General features: G+C 38.5%; 1 protein-coding gene across 3 annotated transcripts in view; it reads left to right on the forward strand.

The window, feature by feature from the left end:
• Positions 1–3,368: 3,368 nt before the first annotated feature.
• The window catches only part of ESCO1 (establishment of sister chromatid cohesion N-acetyltransferase 1), a 30,093-nt gene continuing 14,500 nt past the window's right edge, over positions 3,369–18,961 (forward strand). Inside the window, exons 1-7 of one of the 3 annotated variants that reach the window (XM_088527239.1) lie at positions 3,369–3,410; positions 5,894–5,997; positions 6,190–6,388; positions 6,941–8,294; positions 8,965–9,076; positions 10,399–10,462; positions 13,238–13,352. In XM_088527239.1, coding sequence (XP_088383365.1) covers positions 6,192–6,388; positions 6,941–8,294; positions 8,965–9,076; positions 10,399–10,462; positions 13,238–13,352 — 1,842 coding nt within the window. In that variant the 5' untranslated portion in view covers positions 3,369–3,410; positions 5,894–5,997; positions 6,190–6,191. Of the gene's footprint in view, positions 3,411–5,180; positions 5,253–5,893; positions 5,998–6,189; positions 6,389–6,940; positions 8,295–8,964; positions 9,077–10,398; positions 10,463–13,237; positions 13,353–18,961 lie in introns of those variants that run through there. The other 2 variants (XR_015913528.1, XM_088527241.1) reach the window with 2 other exon arrangements.

Here is an 18,961-nt window from a genome sequence, read left to right on the forward strand (position 1 = left end):
TGATGCTGAAGGCGAGGGAAGAGAGGCAGGAAGGTGTGAGAGGCCGTGACAGTCTCCACGGGGTCTTTCCACACGTTGACATCGTACACACTCAACCCTCTCCCACGGTGAGCTGGCAGTGCTTCTTGCCACCTAGGAAAATTACTCCTGCAGCCAAACTGCTGCAGAGGGTCCTTTTTGATTTTTGATCTTTTTAGATTTTCATTCCAACAGGAGAAAAAAAAAAAGAAAAAAAATAGAGGAAAAGTCTGCCAAATATACCAGCGGCCATAACAGCCAACAGCTCTGTGTTCACAGGCAAGCCTCTCCCTCAAGGGATCCAACTTTCCTGACATTTTTTTTTTTTTCCTTTTCTCCTGGGAACAACACAGCCTCTTCCTGGATAGGGGCACGCGAGCTTTATGAATCTGCTGGATGGGTGGGAATCAGGGCCCTGCACAGTCTCACCTGCTTTTCCAGTCCCTCCACTGACTGCGTAAGGCCCCTTACATTAGCGGGTGCCCAGCCCACAGCAAGAAAACCACTGCTTTCAGCGAGCTTCCCGTGTGGCCTCAGGCGAACCGAGTCTTCTGGCACTCAGAGCGCTCTTAGGGCTAATTACAGCCAAGAGTTTTAAGTAGCTCCTTCCTACATGTCTGACACTCACCACTTCCTCACACAGGCGAGACCCCGACTCGGCAGCGCGGCAGAGAGGGCTCCCTTCCCAGTGCTCACAGCTCCCCATGCCCAGAGGGGCAGCGAGGGCTCCCTTCCCCCTGGCAATCCAAGCCTGGGCACTCCTGTTTACCCTCACTGCGAATTCCGAGCCAGTGTCGAGAAGTTCATGCTCTTTCAGCGGAGCAGTTGACGTTTTGCCAACACCCTCGCAATGCAGTCAGTACTTAGTACTTCTAAGTGCTGCCACCTTCTGTGAGGAGTTGGAAGTTACTCATGTTCCTCTATCCCGTGATTTTCTTCTCTTTTTTTTTTTTCTTTGTTTGTTTGTTTGTTTTTCCCCAAATTTGAGGGATTTAAGAATGCTTTATTCTCCAACACCATCTCTGCTGTTCCTCCCAGTACAATAGAAGGTATTGAGAAAAACCAACTTTACTTGCTTGCTATTCCTTAAAAAAAAAAGGGGGCTGGAAAAACACCACATTAAATTTACAAAGCCAGCAAGAACATGGAGAAATGCTTTTATCCTCCTCCAGGAAAGTTACAGGCAACCAAGTGATTAAAGTATCTTTCATCTGGAAAGTATTCTGCAGGTTACTGTAGGAGAGCAGGAGACCACATGTTGCTGCACTCACTGTAAAGTCACAGCAGATTATCAAGCATTAAAGAGGAGCTGTTACAGTGAGTTATAAATAACATTTCCTGCTATCAGCTATTTCAAAAACTGCAGCTGCTGAAAATTTCCATTTGTCTAGGACAAACTGTGCTTCAGCAAAGTGTGCCTAGAAAGATGATTTATCAAGGAAGGCAGTTCCTTGTTTCAGTTAATAAAATGACAAATAAAAATTTACAGCTACAACAAGAAGTCTCGAGGAGATTCGATCTCTACATAGAAACGTTGTTCAGCAACTTGACTGACTGCCCTTTCCAACAATTAATATAGGTAAAGAATAACAACACAATAACAAACAAGCGTTTGAGAAATTTTCTTATAATTTCTTTTATATAAAGGACTAAAGTGTTATTATAAAAAACTACTTTAAAATACTTAAAATATTAACAAAATAACATTTTCAGAAAGTTTACTGTGTGTAGCTTGTAAGAAATAAATTACTTATGTGGTCTCCATCTGTTAGATCTGCAAACTGTAGAGTTACCAGAAATTTGGAAATCTGTGTGAGAAACTCTTACGTGCTGCGACTCAAATATATGTATTTTCTTCTTCAAGATCTTTTAAGGTCATTTACAGCCTGGCTCATGCCAAGATTTATCACATTGTTTTCTGTTCATTCTAATGTATCACTATACAGTACTACATCTATTCATAGTCAGTAAAACCTGAGATTGCGTCCGTGTTAAGCAGAATGGAGCAAAAGTTGGATATACAGAGCAAAGGTGGATACTACATGCATTTCAGGGAGAGCTTGACTTCAGCTTAGCACCAACATTACTCCTCTGGCTTGGATGAGGACTGTTTTGAAACAGGTTTCCTGACTGATCCTACCTGGCACACGTTGGTCTTGGAGCAAAATTTCTTTGGAATGACAGCACGTGCCCAGACACATTCCCAGGGAATAACTACCCTGCTCCAACCTTAGCCCAAGACCAGACTAATGCTGGTTTGGCCCGACCTGCGCCTGGCAGAGATGCCAGAGCCCCAGATCACTCACACCTTCCATTCCTCACTATTGAGGCATAACCTTGCAAACATCCTGCGGCAGCAAAGCCGCGACTTCAAGACAGGCAGGGTCCAAATCCATTATCTGGAATCAGAGGGAGCAAAGTAACCCAGACTATGGAAAAAAAAATCAGAAATAAATCACAGAACCATAGAATCATTATGGTTGGGAAAGACCTTCAAGATCATCGAGTCCAACTGTAAACCCATCACCACTACGTCTGCTAAACCACATCCCTAAGCGCCTCATCTACACATTTCTTCAGCACTGCCAACGATGATGACTCCACCACTTCCCTGGGCAGCCTGTTCCAACGCTTCACCACTCTTTCCATGGATAATTTTTTCCAAATATTCAACCTGAACCTCCCCTAACACAACTCAAGGCCACCTCCTCTTGTCCTATCGATAGTTATTTTGGGGAAAAGACCAACCCCACCTCACTACAGCCTCCTCCACCATTACCAAGGAGCACTATGGCTTTGGAAAATTTGAACTTCGCAGCTAAATGCAAACACCTGCAGCAACATGAGCGACCTGGGACATCACAGCCAGCACTCACACGGCAAAGCAACGCATCACTGCAGCGCTACTTCCCCTCCGACTCAAAGAAAAAAAGATACAAATAAGAATGAAAAGAAAAAAAAAAAGAAAAAAAAAGAAAAAAAAAAGAAAAAAAAAAGAAAAAAAGAAACAGAGCAACCAAACTAACCGCGCCGCACGCGCATGCGCGGCCGCCGCGCGGTTAAATGGCGTCCGGCAGCGGCCGCCCCGCCCCTTTGCCCGCGGCCGCCTCTCACTGCGCATGCGCGGGCAGCTCTGCGCTTCCCCCCTCCCCCGCCGGAAGCGTGGCGGCCCCGGGGGGGGGCAGGGCCCGGATGTGAGCGGCTTCGGCCTCACGCCGCGGCTCTGCGCACGCGCACGCGCGCCCCCGCCCTGCCCGTTACGGCGCGCGCGCTCCCCCCGCCCCGCGCCCTCCCCTCAGCGGCCGGCAGGGCGCGCGCGGCGGCGGGGGCGCGCGGCGGCGGGAGCGCGCGGAGGGCGGTCGCCTGTCGGCACGTCGCGGACACCGCGCCAGGTAAGCGGCCCTCCTCGCGTGCTGTCCCGTGCCTCCCGTGCCCTCAGCGTGCCAGCGGCTCCCGTGAGCGCCGCGTCACATCGCTTCGCGGCCGTTAACGGCTCCCGGCGCACCGTCCTTCCCCGCCGCGGCGCCCGGGCCTGCCCGCCTGCCGCGCCCGCGAGGCCGTCCCGGGCCCTCGCCAGCGGGAGCTGGGCGGGAGGGGGCGGTTTCCGTCCGTCTCGCCGCCGCCGCGGCCCGAGGGAAGTGTGGGCGCGCTTGGGACTCCCTGCCAGGCCCGGCTCCCGGACGGGTTGTCACGGCGGGGCGCCCAGGCGGTGACACTGGGCCCTTCGCTGCTCCCAGAGCTCGGCCTGGGCTCCCTCCGGGGAGGGCAGGAACCCTGCCGCTGCGGGAGGCTCCTGTGCCAGACCTCGAGGCTCCTGGCAAGCAGGTGGGTCCTCAGCCTCACCGGAGAGCTGGGGCTCACCCGTGCTTGGAGGGTTTGAGGCTCTGGGAGTTGCCTGGTTTTGCTTTTCCCTTTAAATCCTGTCCCCAGAACTTGAATAATGCCTGGGTTGTTCTCCCACTTCTCTTGTGTCTTTATTTCTTTCTATAAATAGGCTTTTAATAGGGCAGAGTTCCTCAGGACAGAAACTGCTCCTTCTTGAACATCTAGGAAATTTCCTATTTTGCTACAAAAAAAAAAAAAAAAGTAGAATGGAAATGACAGCTAAGGAGCTAGTTCTGTTTGGGTGAGAGGGATGTATTTGTCAGTGTCCAGGAAGCAGTCCTGGCAGGTAGAGGGTTATTGTCTCAGATTTGTTCTCAAAAGTGTTTCTTGGATAGGCCTTTTTGTAAGGAGAAGAGTGATAGAGATTCCTGTATATGGCTTGGAGTAAAAAAAAAAAAACAACAAAAAAAGTCTGGTTGTATACTGTGTGTGTTATGTTCTGTGAACAGAGAGACTGTAACAGGGTGTACCCTCATTCAGCGACTGTAGCTGTTTTAAAAGTGAGTAGAAAACTTCAGGTGTTTGTGATGGATTTCCGCTATAAAAGATTATCAATTGCCTTGCTAAGTGTCATGGAGCTCGCGACGCATTAGCAGCAAGGGCCTGCCAACTGTATCGTTTATTCCTTAGGGAGAGAAAGAGAATTTTTCATTAACTACAAAAAGTGCTATTAGAGTTTTCTTCTCTGTATGAGTTCTTTACCCCAAACCTGACATCCTCCTCATGCAGCTTCTTCCAGGGAAGAAGATGGAATTGCTGTCCAGACTTTGAGCCTGTCTGATTTGTGTGTTTAGAAGTATCTTCCTAAAAGCCTGCATAAAAAAAGAAAATATGTTTAAAAACAATTTTAAGCCCAAAAGAATAATAATAAAAAAAACACCGCGTGGCTCTTTAATAAATATTCACTATCCAGTTGGAAAAAGTAGAATTTTAAATATCTTCCATATTGGAGAAATACATATATGTTTGTCAGTACTGATAGACTCCATGTAGGCTTAATAGAATGGTAGAATCTTGCCAATGTTATACAACTACTCGTACCAAGTAACTTAAAATTCCTGTTTGACTTTAAAATCTGTCCTCTTTAACATGAGGTGAAATAAGATTGAGAATTAATATAACGTAGTTACAGAAATTCTTCTTTGTCAGGCTGTCTGTGGGGAGGGGGAAAATAATGTTAATCTAAAAAGGTGATGTGGAAATTTTGAGCACTGAGTCTTCCAATAAAATTAATTTTAAAAAATAATGATACAGTTTAATGAACAGTGATTGCCTACACTGTAGCGCCAGAGTGACATCTTTGAATAAGAAAACTTAAAAGTGTCAGAAGCCCCAGATAGATATGAAGGGTATGATTAACAGGTGTGTGAATATTTTCTATTGTTAATCTGCACAAGAGTCCTAACATTAGCAGATTCTTATCTGCATAATTAACATTTTTTCTTTTTTTCTTTTATTTTTTTTTGCAAGAATTCATGTTCTCAACTTACCGAATGTTTCCAAAATAGTACTTTCCAGGCTTTTCATCTCTGATTTGTAGCTTAAGTGGTATTAGAAGCAGCAGTTATAGGCAGCCGCTGATGCCATGAAGTTCCTTTATACCATGCAGAAAACTTAGCAGAACCCAATGAATTTATTCACTGTTGCTGAGAGGCACAGATTTGATAGCTGGTCCACTGTTTGCAGGCTGTGGGAAAGAGCAGCATACTCTTTCCTGGAGAACTGTGAAAGGAATTTTTACTATATCTTTCCACTTTCTGAAAGGTAAGAAAGGATCAAGATAGCAAAGTTACAAAAATTTGGGGGTATAGAGATAAGATTTGTAGATTTTTTTTTTTTAAAATATATTACCAAAAAGCTTTAAAGATGAGCATTGTTTGAAGGGATGAAAGAAGGTGGGAATATTAAATGCAGGCTCTGAGAAGGAAGGTTGTGAAACAAAGTGCTTACTGCATCTAAATTTTCTGTGAACGTTTTATGTTCTTTATAGGTGGCATGAAACGTCCTGTTCATAAAAATATTGATAAGGAATGCTTTTGGCACACCTTGATAAGTTACTTTGGCCTAAACATCGATTGCCTCTTGTAGAAACCTGTAAGTAAAATAAACATAGTTTGATTTTTTTTAAGAGTACTCTAGTGATTTGTTTTCTGATTGTAGTGAACAGTGTCTGACTGTAAAAGGAAAAATGAATATAAATTATTTTATGGGCAACTTTTCTTTATTCATGCTATAACAACTGCTGACAAAGACCATAAAAGCTGAGTTAATTGTTGTGTTTTACAGAAATGGCAGCTCAGAAAAGGAAGTCTACATTAGTGGAGCCTTCTGCTAAACGCCCAAAGCTGGATAAGAATAGCAAGCCATCATCAGCAAAGAAGGAAAAAGAAGTGTCGGATACAAAAAATGTCTCAAATAAATCAAAGTCAAATCGATGCGCAGTGCAGGAAAAAACAGTGCTCAAAACCTCCATCAAATTGAACAGGTTAGTGACAAAACCAAAAAAAGTTCTAAGTTTTATCATCCTGCTGCACTATATTAGTGCAGAAATAATATAAGCTGAGAGAGTGTGAGTTAAAGATAAAATTAAATAGTACCACTGAGAAGGTGGCCTTAAAATCATGAAGTATGTATTTTATACGTGGACTTTTCTCCAGAACCATTTTAATGTCTTAAAATCCAAAAATGCTTCCTACAAAGCAGATTGTGAAGGGCAAAACAAATCTGATACTGCATAAGTTAATGTTTAAATTTAAAGCAGGAAGTCTCAGAAATGAAAAACTGCTTAAGATGTTGAGAAGTATTCATCTGAGACTCATAGTCTGGTCTTGCAATATATAAAGAAAACCATGAAGCAGTAGACTTGAGAGTGGAAGTGAAGTCTCCTCAGACTATTTTGGAAGAAAATAATTCTTCTGTGAACACTGAAAGTGTAAAATCTGGTAAAAGCTTATGGGCAGATGTTGTCAGAATGAGGGGACTTTTGCAGCAAATTCTAATTTCTGAGAACTGAAAAATAATTGTTTGGATCTTTCAGTGACAACACAAGTGCACCTGAACTTGGAACACGCATGACCACGAGATCATCAGCAATCAACGCAAGTAATAAGACAACCACTCAAAAAAAGATCCAGCCTAAGTCTGCAAAAAGTAAGGAGATATACCAGAAGAAATCAGTGCAAGAAATTCCGAAGTCAAAATGCATAGTTGCACCAAATGAGCCGGTAATGAGGAGATCGCAGAGACTGCAGCAGTTAACACAAGTACCAGCAAGATCCCTACGTAATAGAGAAGTCAAAGAAGAAAAAGCTTTGGAAGTTAAACAAAGCAGCCAGACAAAAAGACATGTTTCCAGTAGTACAGCAAAACTACTTAAACCTGCTAAAGAGAAAACGGAACAGAAAAACATGAAAATAAAGCCAAGCAGTAAAAGTGAAGATAAAGAAATAAGTATAGAAGTAACCAGCTCTCTGAAAGAGAAAAGATGTAAAGCAGATAATAAAAATGAAGATTTCGGCAACTGTCAAAATAACCTTCATGGAACACCGTTGTCTCCTGATCACAGCCTTGAGGAAGCTAAGGCAGAGCAAACAGATCTTGTATCTCCAATTTCCAGCAATGAAAAGAAAGTGGAAACAGATTCGCTTAAGCCAAACACTAAATCAGTAATTAAAAAAAAACAGCAAGCGCATCAGAATGTGAAAAACGGTACAAAAACAAAAAAGGTTCCAGAGTCATCTGTAAGTGAAGCAGAGCTAGCAGATCAACCGGAGAGTGATGTGAAATCCAAGAGGGTAAGCATTCTTGAACTTTGCGAAGAAATTGCAGGTGAGATTGAATCAGATACAGTAGAGGTGAAAAAAGATTCCCCAAATGCTGAGGACAGAAAAACAGAAGAAAAGCATGAAGAAGAACTGCAACAAAATGAAATGCCTGGTCAGAAAGAACCTAGTCAGAATACACAATGCAAACGTTTTTTCCCTAGCAAAAAAGTAATGCCTGTCAAATGTACTCTGAATGGTAGAAATAGCTCCTCGAACAAAAACTCTAAATGGACCAAAATTAAGTTAATGAAAGCTAATAACGTGAAGCAAAGTAACTTAAATTCCAAAAATGTCCCCAAGCTTTCTTTGTTAAAAGATTGTCCTGAAGTTTCAGAGGCAAATCAGATTACAGAAGCACAACTTTCTAACGCACAAAACAAGTTGTCAGTAATAAGACTATCTGAGAATGAAAGCACAGCCTGTGTGCAGGAGAAATCAGACACTTCATCTGAAAAAGCTGGAACTAAAGAAGTGACATTAGAAATAAAACAATCCACAAAGAGCGGCGTGGAAAATGGCTTGTTGCGTAATTTGGCAAAGTCTTTCGCTGAGCCAACCCCAGATGAGGTAAGTCATTTTAATTATGATGTGTGGTGGGAGGATGTTCTAAATCTGTTTTCTGAGAGTGCTGTGCACAAAAGGTTTGTTTTAACAATGACATTATCTTGCAGTAGCTGATTTTTTTTTTTTTTAGTACAGGACCCATTAATAGGTTTGGTGTGTTACCATAGGAGGGCTAAGAGTAAGTGGGAAAATTAATTTATTCCATCTCTCTAAGCTCATTAGTAAACTTAATGTTGGTGGTTAAAATTACTGGATTCATAGAGACACATTTTGATGACACTTTAAACACACATAGGTAATCTGTTCTGCGAAATGACAGTAAAAGACCTGATAAGGAAAATGTTTACTGCCCAAATAAGCTGTGATTAAAATTTAGGATCTCAAGGGCAAAGGGACTTTTCAGAAATTTCTTCTATAAGTTTACAGATAAAATGAAAATTAAAAAAAAAATACCAACTCTCCCCCCCCATAAAGAATATCACAAACTTCAGTATAGGCTAGCTAATTAATACTGTCTTTTTTGCATAAAATAATGTAGGAATTGTAAAATTGATGCTGTATTCAAAATTTTAATACTTCATTAACTGAGTGTTTTAGATAATTGTTCAGTGACATTGGATAGTTGTTGTATTTTTAATGTCTATTTAAATCTAGTGTTTTCTGTTTTACTTAGAGCTTTAGCTTGCGTTTGGAGTCAAGTCCAGAAAACTCTCCGGTGAAGTATCTTACAGCTCCTAAACCACCGAAACATTTAAAAAAAGAATCTGGAGAAAGTGAACTTCAAGGTAATTGTTTATTAATATTTTTTCTTCCACTTCTATCACTGATCGTAAAAATTAGCCTTTCTTTTACAGGTATGTGGGATGTGGAGATTTTGTCTGTGTTCTTAGGTACAGTGGAGGTAGAACTAAACTTCAGAGTGTAAATTTGTTCCTTGAGGTTTTCGTATTTCTTTGTGGGTGTCACCACCCCTGCCAGCCACTTCAGTGGCACAGGATATGCCTTTATCTCTGGGCTGATTACTGAGAGTGAGAAGTATCTGTTTTTCTGTCTAGCTCTCCTGGTGGTACTTATGTGCTTTGCTTTAAATCTTTCATATTTCTTTCTTTTTTTTTTCTCTCTCTGAATTTCTTGCATTAAAAGCTGAATGCTTGATTGTTGCATCTGAGTAGAAGTGAAGTGACAACTAGAGAGAAACAAAAAAAACCAAACTTCCCTTTTCCTTGCAGTAAAATAATAAAATTTCAATTTTGGACCCATTTTTCAGTTTGAGTCTTCACTTGGGTTGTGTTAGAGATTGTCTTTTGCTTGAATAGCTATCTCCATCTCTTTCTTTTGAATACCTCTGGTTAGTTTTGATCAGATTACAGACTGAGTAATCACTCTCCTGGATTTTATTGCATATTCTTCGTTCATCGATCAGTAAATGCAGTGAATGCTGTTTGTCAAACCTTGTGATCAGTGTGATGTGAATATTTTGGCTAAAATAATAATTTAAGGCTACATTTGACGGAGAAATACTATCGTTAGATCACTAGGACAGTTTTTCTTAACTTTCCTCTTGATATTTCATCCATGTGCTTTTATTTTATTTTGTTGTTTTTGCTTTTTTTAATCAACTTGATCTTCAAAGCACTGTTACGATACTCAGCTCTGCAAAATAGTTCTACTATTACCTCCATTGTAGGCCCTTTTTTTAAGGGTCAGAATACTCTTAACAGTATTGTTAGAAGATGTAAAAAATGTTTGTTTCTTTCTTTCATAGTATATTTTCCTAATGAATTACAGAGCATGCCACAGGTAGAGGGGAAGCTATCCTTGTGTGTGTCTAATGTAATTAGTTTGACTATTGCCCTGTTTAGCCACTGGCAAACTGATCTACAGGACAGCAGTGGAAAGTGACATGCGTGTGTGTTTTTTTTAACCTATTTATTTATTTATTAATATATACAAAGAAACATGCATCAAAGTTGCCTCTTTTTTATTGTCCATGAGAAAATAGCAACATCATCTCAAATACGCTTTTGCAAAGTACTGCTTGCATGGTTCATGCTCCCTTTGCAACTAAAATGTGCATAATGAAATTGTAATATTTGATTAATTATAGGTTTGGCTCCCAAGCAGTTGACGCACACTTCACTTACAAACCGAACTTCTGAGACTGAGAACAGGTATAATGTTGCATGTATTGTAAAATCACAGTAACCTTCCACAGATTTATGACAGTTTTTGTTATAAGTCTGACTGTCCTGTTTCCTCTGACTTCAACTTCTAATTTCCTGTCTTTTATGAAAAGAGACTTTTGTTTTACACAGTTACTAAGTGATGGTTTTAAGAAAATTATTTATAACTGCATGCTTATTTTAAAAGGTAGAATTTAACAGCTTGGGAAAAATATTTCTAATATTTCTCTTCTCCAAATCAAATGGTAACCAGAAAGTATGGAAAGCATTACCAAATTATTTTCACCTAATGAATTATTTCACCTGTTTCTTGAAGGCTTCTGTAGTTGACAGTAGTCTTGTAGATATGAACTTCTTTTATATGAGGGAAGAGGAGATTTACATAGGAATTGTTTTGTGATTGGTGTAAAACCAGAGTTTAGTGCTCTTATAAAGTCAGCTACCATACGCAATATAGGCGTTCTTGCCACTGACAGGTCAAGTTGATATTTTATTCTTGGTCATGTTGACTGTTTTAGTTCTGGACTGGTTTGAGCCAATGTCATACTAACAACAATTTCTTCTTACCTGCAATCTCAAACAGCAATATAGGTGACACAGTGGTTAGTATATTGTGACTGTTTTCTGTGGTCGTAATGACGGCAAGAAAAAAGGACGTTGCAGTTCATTTTTGGTACTTCACCTGAGACCTGATTACCAATTCTGAATAAGCAGACCTTTTGTACATTTTGAAAAAAAAACATTACTATGGAAGTTAACAGAAAATGTGAGTAAGGTAGATTTCAACCTAGTTAAATTAATATTTTTAGATTTTTTTCAATATAGTACAAAATCACTTTTTGACCTTTCATATTTCTTCAGAGAACTTTATGACATTAAATTATGATACTCAATTTTTTTACACTTATTGGCTGAGCAAAACCATATTGCATTACTATTATTTGCATATATATTTGCATTCAGGGAGCTTGCTTTACTCTCCATGTGCTGCCATGATATATCCAAGAATAAAATCTTATTCTGTCTGTGGCACTCTTGCCGTAACAGAGTATAATATGGATGTATAGTGTAGACCTCTTTCAGATTTGTAAAAGTGTGTGATAAGAGAAAGATTTCAGTTCTGGCACAAAATATGCTGTTCTAAAATATCTGGAAAAAGTTCTTATTTTTATTTTTGAAAAGTCTTCCTAATTTAACCATGCTATATGTACTATAGCTACTACAACTAGGTGCTTACTCCTGTATCTTAGGTTAGTTTACAACCAGAAAATAGTGAAGTGCCTACTTAAAGTAAGAGTATTTTGGGTGTTTCGTTACTGTAGTCACCACTGGTTTTGTCCTAAGCTTGGAATTAATATTACTTTTTCCCTTTGAATATAGTAGCAAGTTCACAGAGTAACTTTGATGATGATATATATAGTACCTTAGCTGATAGGAAAGTAAGAGAGGACTTAAATTGAGAGAGATTTCAGGGCCATCCATCCATCTGTTCATCAGGTCGCTTTCTCGCTCACTGTTTCCTTCACTCTTGGCAATAATCAGATGTTAGGTTAGAGACCATGAGTGCAGATGGAGCCAAACGACAGTGTTAACCAAGTGTCATTGCGAGTGGCCAGTTTTGCAGCTGTCATCTTTCCTCATTTGTGGTCCTTAAGTAAAGTGAGAACAGAAACTTGTAACTTGTCCGAACCCTTATATGTTTTTGCCTCTTTTCAGGCTGTTCAGAGGTCTCATCAAGAGCTTTGAGGCAAAAAGAGTCAGGAAATAATCCTGCACAGTGTTTGCAGTTAATTCCTGTGCATATGTAATACCAAATCAGCAAGGCTGAAGGGGAAGATGAGTTGTTGCAGTGTAGGCAGACTTGGCTCTCCTTGCCCAGTGCAGTTGTAAATCCTGCTGGTGCAGTGTTATAAACTCAAAAACAAATGCATCTTTACTAAAGTGAGTGTTCTTGATGATAGTTTATAGTGTACAGTTTTACTGCATGTAAAAACATGGTATATTTTTAAATGATTATTATATATATATTTTCAAATTCCCTTTTCTCTCTCTCTCTCTCTCTCTCTCTCAAAAAAAAAAAAAAAAAAAAAGGGATCTGTTGCAGACTGTTAAATCCAAGCCTCCCTCTGTATCAGGAAGTCCTTTATTTGTCCTATACTGTTCCCCAGCAGGCCTTTGGATTGGTCTTGGGTGTCTGTTGTGACTGATTCACCATAACACATTAAACTACTGCAATTGTAACTTGAGAAATGAAAATACACATTTCATAATCTTCAGATGATATTTGAGCTGAGCATGGCATCTGTTTTACATTGCAAAGCTGCATTTCTGGAAATATTTACATGGTCTCTTTTAGCAGACTGGTGTTTGATGTCTGAAAGTAGCAACCTAAGCTTTGTGTGGGAAATGTAGGGTTCGGTATCATCAATCATGCTCTGAAAATACCTGTGTTAAATGCCTATGCTAATTGATGCAACTAACCTACCCCACTTGATGAAAAATCCTTTTTTTTTTTTTTCCCCTTTCCCTTTTTTTTTTTAAATCTTTTGATTAGGCTAGTCGTATACTCTATTTTTGGTTAATCCTCCTCTTCCCTATTTTTTGCGTTAAATTATAAATTAAATATGTAGGACCATGTTTTGGGTAACTAACTTGGCTATACATCTCCTTAAAGTTTGCTTATGTTATTCACAAAGACTTTTAAGTATCTAAGATAAGTATGAAGAATCCTTTTTTTAACATGAAGTATATTTATATTTCCAGGGTTCCTTTATCAAATCCTTCATTAGCATCTAAGTGCAGTAACTTTCTACCGTCTGAGGAACATATTCAAAAGCTAAAAGAAGCAGGAAAAGATGGTGATAAGCAACTGATAATAGTAAGTACTATCTTTTGTAAGGTTTATAGATTCTTAAACAATTTACTTTTGAATTAGTGGTACTGTGTCTGTGTTAAACTTGTCTGAAAATCATTAGTTGTCCATTACCGATATTGTAAATGATGAGTAGAAATAGAATGCATCCTGAATTGTTGGTATTGATAGGAAAAAATAGTAGCAGACTGGATTAAATTTAAAGCTAATGCTTGTCAAAACAAATGCATTTTTGGAAGAGGCTGGCCATTTAGTCAAGATACCTTTTTTTTTTTTTTTTAATTTTAAGGAGAATGAAAAAGACACAGGAAGAAGTTTTCTTTTGCTTATATGCAAAAGCTCAATTTTTTAAAGCTTCAGAATTATATGAGGAAAGTACATCTGGCCGATTGTGTGCAAAATTAATATGAATAGATTTATATTTTTATCATTAAGTCTATCTTGGAATAATATATATTCTAAAGATCTTTTCCTGTGCATTCCATGTTTTTCACCATAATATATAAGTGGCAGTGATGGCTTAGTTTCCCTATTCTTAGCTACCAAATGCAGGCACTTTTAAAATGGAGAAATGCAAAGTCATTATTCTACTTTATAAGTATATCCTTAGCTTCCTTAAGGAGTGTAAAAGAAGTATATCTTGAACACATAAATACCAGGATAGAAGATGATACGTATGAGTGATACTTCACATTTGCTTTGTATTTCAGCTATTGCATCTTCAAATCTCATTTTATCAACAGAGTTTGAAATTTACTTAATTTTTGGTCATAGAGTAATAAAGCTTGACTGAACTGCATCTAGGACCTTTGACAGGAAGAAATGTACAACTTTTTAATTAGCTACTGAAGAGAAGATGTGCAGCTCTGATCTATGGCACTCGTAGGAATAGCCCTTTTGCAATTACTATGGTAGTGGTATTTGGTTCTCAGGCTGAGCGTAATAGTATTTTCTCTTATGCTGCCTTTTTAACCATGAAAGTTTTAAGTTACTCATATAGCAAAATTTTAGAGTGTAAAGAACGGATCATTGATGAAGAACACTAGGAAAAAAGGAAGACATGTAGTTTCTTGGCTTTTGTATGTGTTTTTGGAAAATGGAACTGAGCAGCGTATTTTATTTTAAGTGTGAAAGATAAAACTATGGAGTATTTAATGTGTTTTGGCGTTTTATACAGATCAAATTTGTTTTGACTTCACTGAGTTCAGGATAGACTTATTTTAGCTGAGGGGCTTTTTAGCCTGTAGTTCACTGCCAAGAGGCTTCTGGGTATGGTAGTGATTTGATACTTGTTTTACCTGAGGGAAAGCTGTTTTTACCGTTGTCAAAGTATATAGAGGAACTCAAATATTTGTTAATCTATTTTGTGAATATAAAATGTTTTATTTTAAGTACTGTGGAGACAAGACAGTTATCTCTGGAATAGGTTGTACTAGAATCTGGAGCAGAGAGAAAAATAAACTCACTTGTACTAAACTTTGCTCAAAATAATGGAGTTTCAATGCATGTAATACACAGTATATTTTGTAATTAAGAGTACTATTTTGCAATTCCATGCTGAATTTCTTAAATATTGACTCTCAAAGGCTGCATATTCTTTTCTATTATTTGAGAAAATATTTCCAAAGCTGCTTGTGTACTGCTGCAGTGATGCCTTGAGAAGATGCTTGAAAGAAGATAAATGTTCTATAGGCTGTTCTGCTTAAAACTTCTACACAGAAAGCAGCCTTACCATATGCAGCAAAAACACTTAGGTTAGCATTTATAGAATCTGTAAATAATTTGATAGTTAATAACTAGAAACCATTTTTATTTGAGATTTCTGATATGCTGTGTGAAGAGAAGCATTTTCATTATTCTTCCTTACCTTGAACAAAGTTTGGGAAGTCATATTTTTATGCTTAACTTCAAACATTTACTTGTACTTTGGTGCACTTGTTAACATCAGAGACCTGATTCTCTCTGGTGTCTGTCAAGCCAGTCCCCTTAAGTGTATGTCACAACCCTTTTTTCATCTTTTGGAAGTGAGTGGTGGGGTGAGCCAAGTTAGACTCTTTTGCATGCTGTCTCTGCTGTAAGGTTGTTTTGCTGTAAGGTTGAACTTGTGTTGTATTTTGGTTTTAAACCATGGGGCTTTTTTGTTATGTTTTTGTTATATTAAAAGAGCAGATTTCTGTTCTTTTAATCCTTTCTCATGCCAGAGGCTCTGAGTTATTGAAGTATTGCAAATATTGTCTATATATTCTCACTTTCAACTTTCTAAGCTATACTTAGATAGAGATGTTACTGTGAAAGGAGTACCCTTTGGGTAGTCAGATCATGAAGCTGTGCGTCATCTTTCTTTTGCTCCCATATGATATCTGTAGTGAATAGATAAATTTTCTATTTTTATTAACTTATACAACCTTTAGCAAGGTGTGCTTGCTGAGTAAGGCTGGCATTAAGAAGTTTCACTGTTTGATCACATCAAAAGTACAGTAATGGTTCTTATAGGAGCTATACTTGCCTTGTTCTTTTTCCCAGTGCATATCGTTCAAACATACTAAGTTATCTTCATTTCACAGAGGCAGAACTAAGACAGAGCATGAGTCCTTTCTGTGTTCTTCAGATCTGTTTGCTCTCGTGTATCTTGAACAACACGTCGGAGTGTGGAATTTAGCCTGAGAGCTGTGAGGAAGCTAATGCTGCTGTGCACTTTGTAGCACCCACTGTAGCAGGAGACAGTAGTGTTCAAAGTGATAAGCAACAGTTAATCCGTGAGCTGGGAGATCTGTTTTTTATGGATAAATGAAATTCCGATCAAGATCAAAAGCATTTTTATATTCCAAATCCCTGACTTCTCTTTAGAGTAGTAGCCTGTTCCGAAAGCTTAAAAACAGTGTGATCTGACACTCTGCTTGTGTGTAGTTCTGTTGGTAGATGATAGATTACACACAGTTGTACATTGGAAGTTTTAGAAAATAATGCATCGAAGTTAGTTTTAGATGCTTCCTGTTGAACTCCTGGAATCTAATGTGGAACCATGAGAACCTGAATATCAATTCCATAAACTTCTGAATTTGAAAGAAATATGAAATGTGCAAAGCATACACTTTGGGTTTTCACAAAATAAGATGTCCTTAATGTCTAAGACAAGGAAAGCCCGATGTTCCCTTTTTGTAAAATTCTGGTCATTTACAAGATCTTGGACAAAATTTTGGTCATAACGATGTGAACCGCTAAAGGCATTAATCCTAAAAATAGTGTTTTAAGTAGTGACCTTTGAGGTACCCATGTACTACTACTGTTTTATTCCACTAGGGAGATGTGCCCTTTTGAAAATTAAGATAGTCTCTTGAAAGTAATATTCAACAGTTTTAGGGAAGTACTTGTGAAGAGAATGAACAGAGAAAACAAATCATTGCAGTGATAAAAAGATAATATAAGATTGCAGAGATTTTTCTGCCTTTTCTAGGGATGTAAATTAATGCCTAGGTGGGAGGAAGCATGGTTACGTGTAGATCATCTTTATGAGTGTCAGCAAATCTATAGATCAGGATTGCTTGATGAAAAATGCTTTTTAGTTCTGAAGCTTGAGTTGTTACTGTATGTGAAAGTTACGTGCAGAGTAATTCAGTTTACACATTTGGATATCATATTTGAGTTGCTACTTATATTTTGGTTAAATTTGAATGGAACTACCTGTTTGACTGAAATAAGTAATGCATGAAAGAAATTATTTGAACCAAAAACACAGGCTTCAATGAAACTAATAAAACAAGCAATATTTTCAACGTTGGTTTCTTATGAACCTGGAGCAGACTGCATAATGACACTTTAAATTGTTGTTTTCTTCCTTAAAGGGGTTTACTCCAGTTGGCAATTTCTCTGGATAAATGGAGAATGGCTTTAGGGCAGTATTTTCTTATTCAATTTAGTTAAATGCTGCCTTTTTTTTTTCCCCTCTTATTACCCCCAGCAAGAGCAAGGCAGTGGCCACTAAAAAGTGCCTGAGGAGGGAGTTTGGTAGATTTTGCCCTTTGGGACAGCTTTGGCTTTGAGTGGGGCAATAGCAGTTGTCCTTTTCCCATTTCTACTTCACAGCAGCAGCCTAATTTTCTGTAGCAAATTCAGATGGGTTAGTTTGATGGTTTTATCCTGAAGATGGGAATGTTCCGTGAGGTTAGGTGGAGACCTGAAACCAAAATTCCAGCAGGAGTGTTGCCAATACATCATAGAGAGTGGTTTAGTATTTGATTTCCATTTTTGTACATATTGAGAACAGATTGGTCATTCCTAGTTTTCTTTGTAAATATTGTATTGATTTGTTTTCAACTCTAAGGTTTTTTCGTATTGTTTTAGCTAATGACCAGTGAGAACATCATTTTGTGATGGATAATGACTCTCCACTTTTAATTTTTTAAAATATGGTAAATAAGTTACATCAGTTCTGCAAATTCTAAGTAGATTTGTGTTCTTTGACTGAAGTAATTTTTCAGAAAGATGGATATTGGTGGTGTAGTTTTCCTTGTTTGTTTGCTCTTGTTAAATTCTACCTATCAGAGTCTTCGTTTTTGAAGTGAAACTTGCTTTTGAGATGGGTCATGTCTTCTGATCCTCCTGGTCAGCCAGGGGATTCACTCATCAGCTTTTATTTTGAATCCTCCGTTTGATGAAATGGCATTCTTTGACTTTTCTGTTTTCTGTTGAGTATTGTGTTTACTTTCCAGAAGACTAGAGGAAAAGAAAATATTCCTCTAACTAGCGTAGGTAATCAAGAAGGAGGTGACCTAACCTGTGCCTGTAACAAGGGCCCATTTTCATCTCCTACCAAGGCTCCAAATGCCTTTTTTGCTTGCAGGGCTCCTTATTCCACATATGGAGGATCAGCAGACATGCACCTTCTCAAAGTGGAGACCTTGGTAAGAATTTTCTTTCTGTCTAACACAGAATTAAGAAACCCTTCTGCAGTTTTAAGACATCGTTGTTGCACCATTCAATTAGCCTTGAAAGAGTAGATCTCAAATATGTGCATCTCCCAAGCTCGTGTTAATGAGGACTGGCTGATAAAATGGCAATGCTCGGTTGCGTTGCGCTCACTTGCAGTTTTTGCTTTGGAAACAAAAGTATCCTTCCTTATTGATGGAAAAAATAGTTTAAAATTAAGTCAGCTTTTAGCCCGCAACCTCACACTTTATTAGATATTGTCCTTTGTGGGGCCGGGAAGGGAATAAAAAAGAACAGAAAACTTTCCTGGTCAGTTATGAGACAGTTTCTTACTTTTTTTTACAATTTTGACACGGTGACACTTTACTCCAGTACCCAGTGGACATAATTTTTAAGTTAAATGAAGCTAAATTAAAGGAATATCAAAATTAAATTTCAAGAGTATGTGTTGCTTTTTAAAAAAAATCCAATTTTTGAAGGTTTTATTTACCCTCCCATATGATGCATGAGGGTTGGTTTTGTTTTTGCTTGGTTTTCCGTTATTACGGAGAACTGGCAACCTTGAACACATATTATTGTTTGGGAAACCTTTTTATCTCTCAGTGCTTGTCCTTTTCCTTTTTGTTTATGTAACGACATTAAGTTAAAAATAGTCAGATTCTTCAGATATTTCCTTAAAGTACCTCATT

This window comes from Tinamus guttatus, unplaced genomic scaffold (assembly GCF_059628265.1).
Source record: "Tinamus guttatus ecotype Peru unplaced genomic scaffold, ASM5962826v1 Tinamus_guttatus_pri_ptg000271l, whole genome shotgun sequence".
Lineage (NCBI taxonomy): Eukaryota > Metazoa > Chordata > Aves > Tinamiformes > Tinamidae > Tinamus > Tinamus guttatus.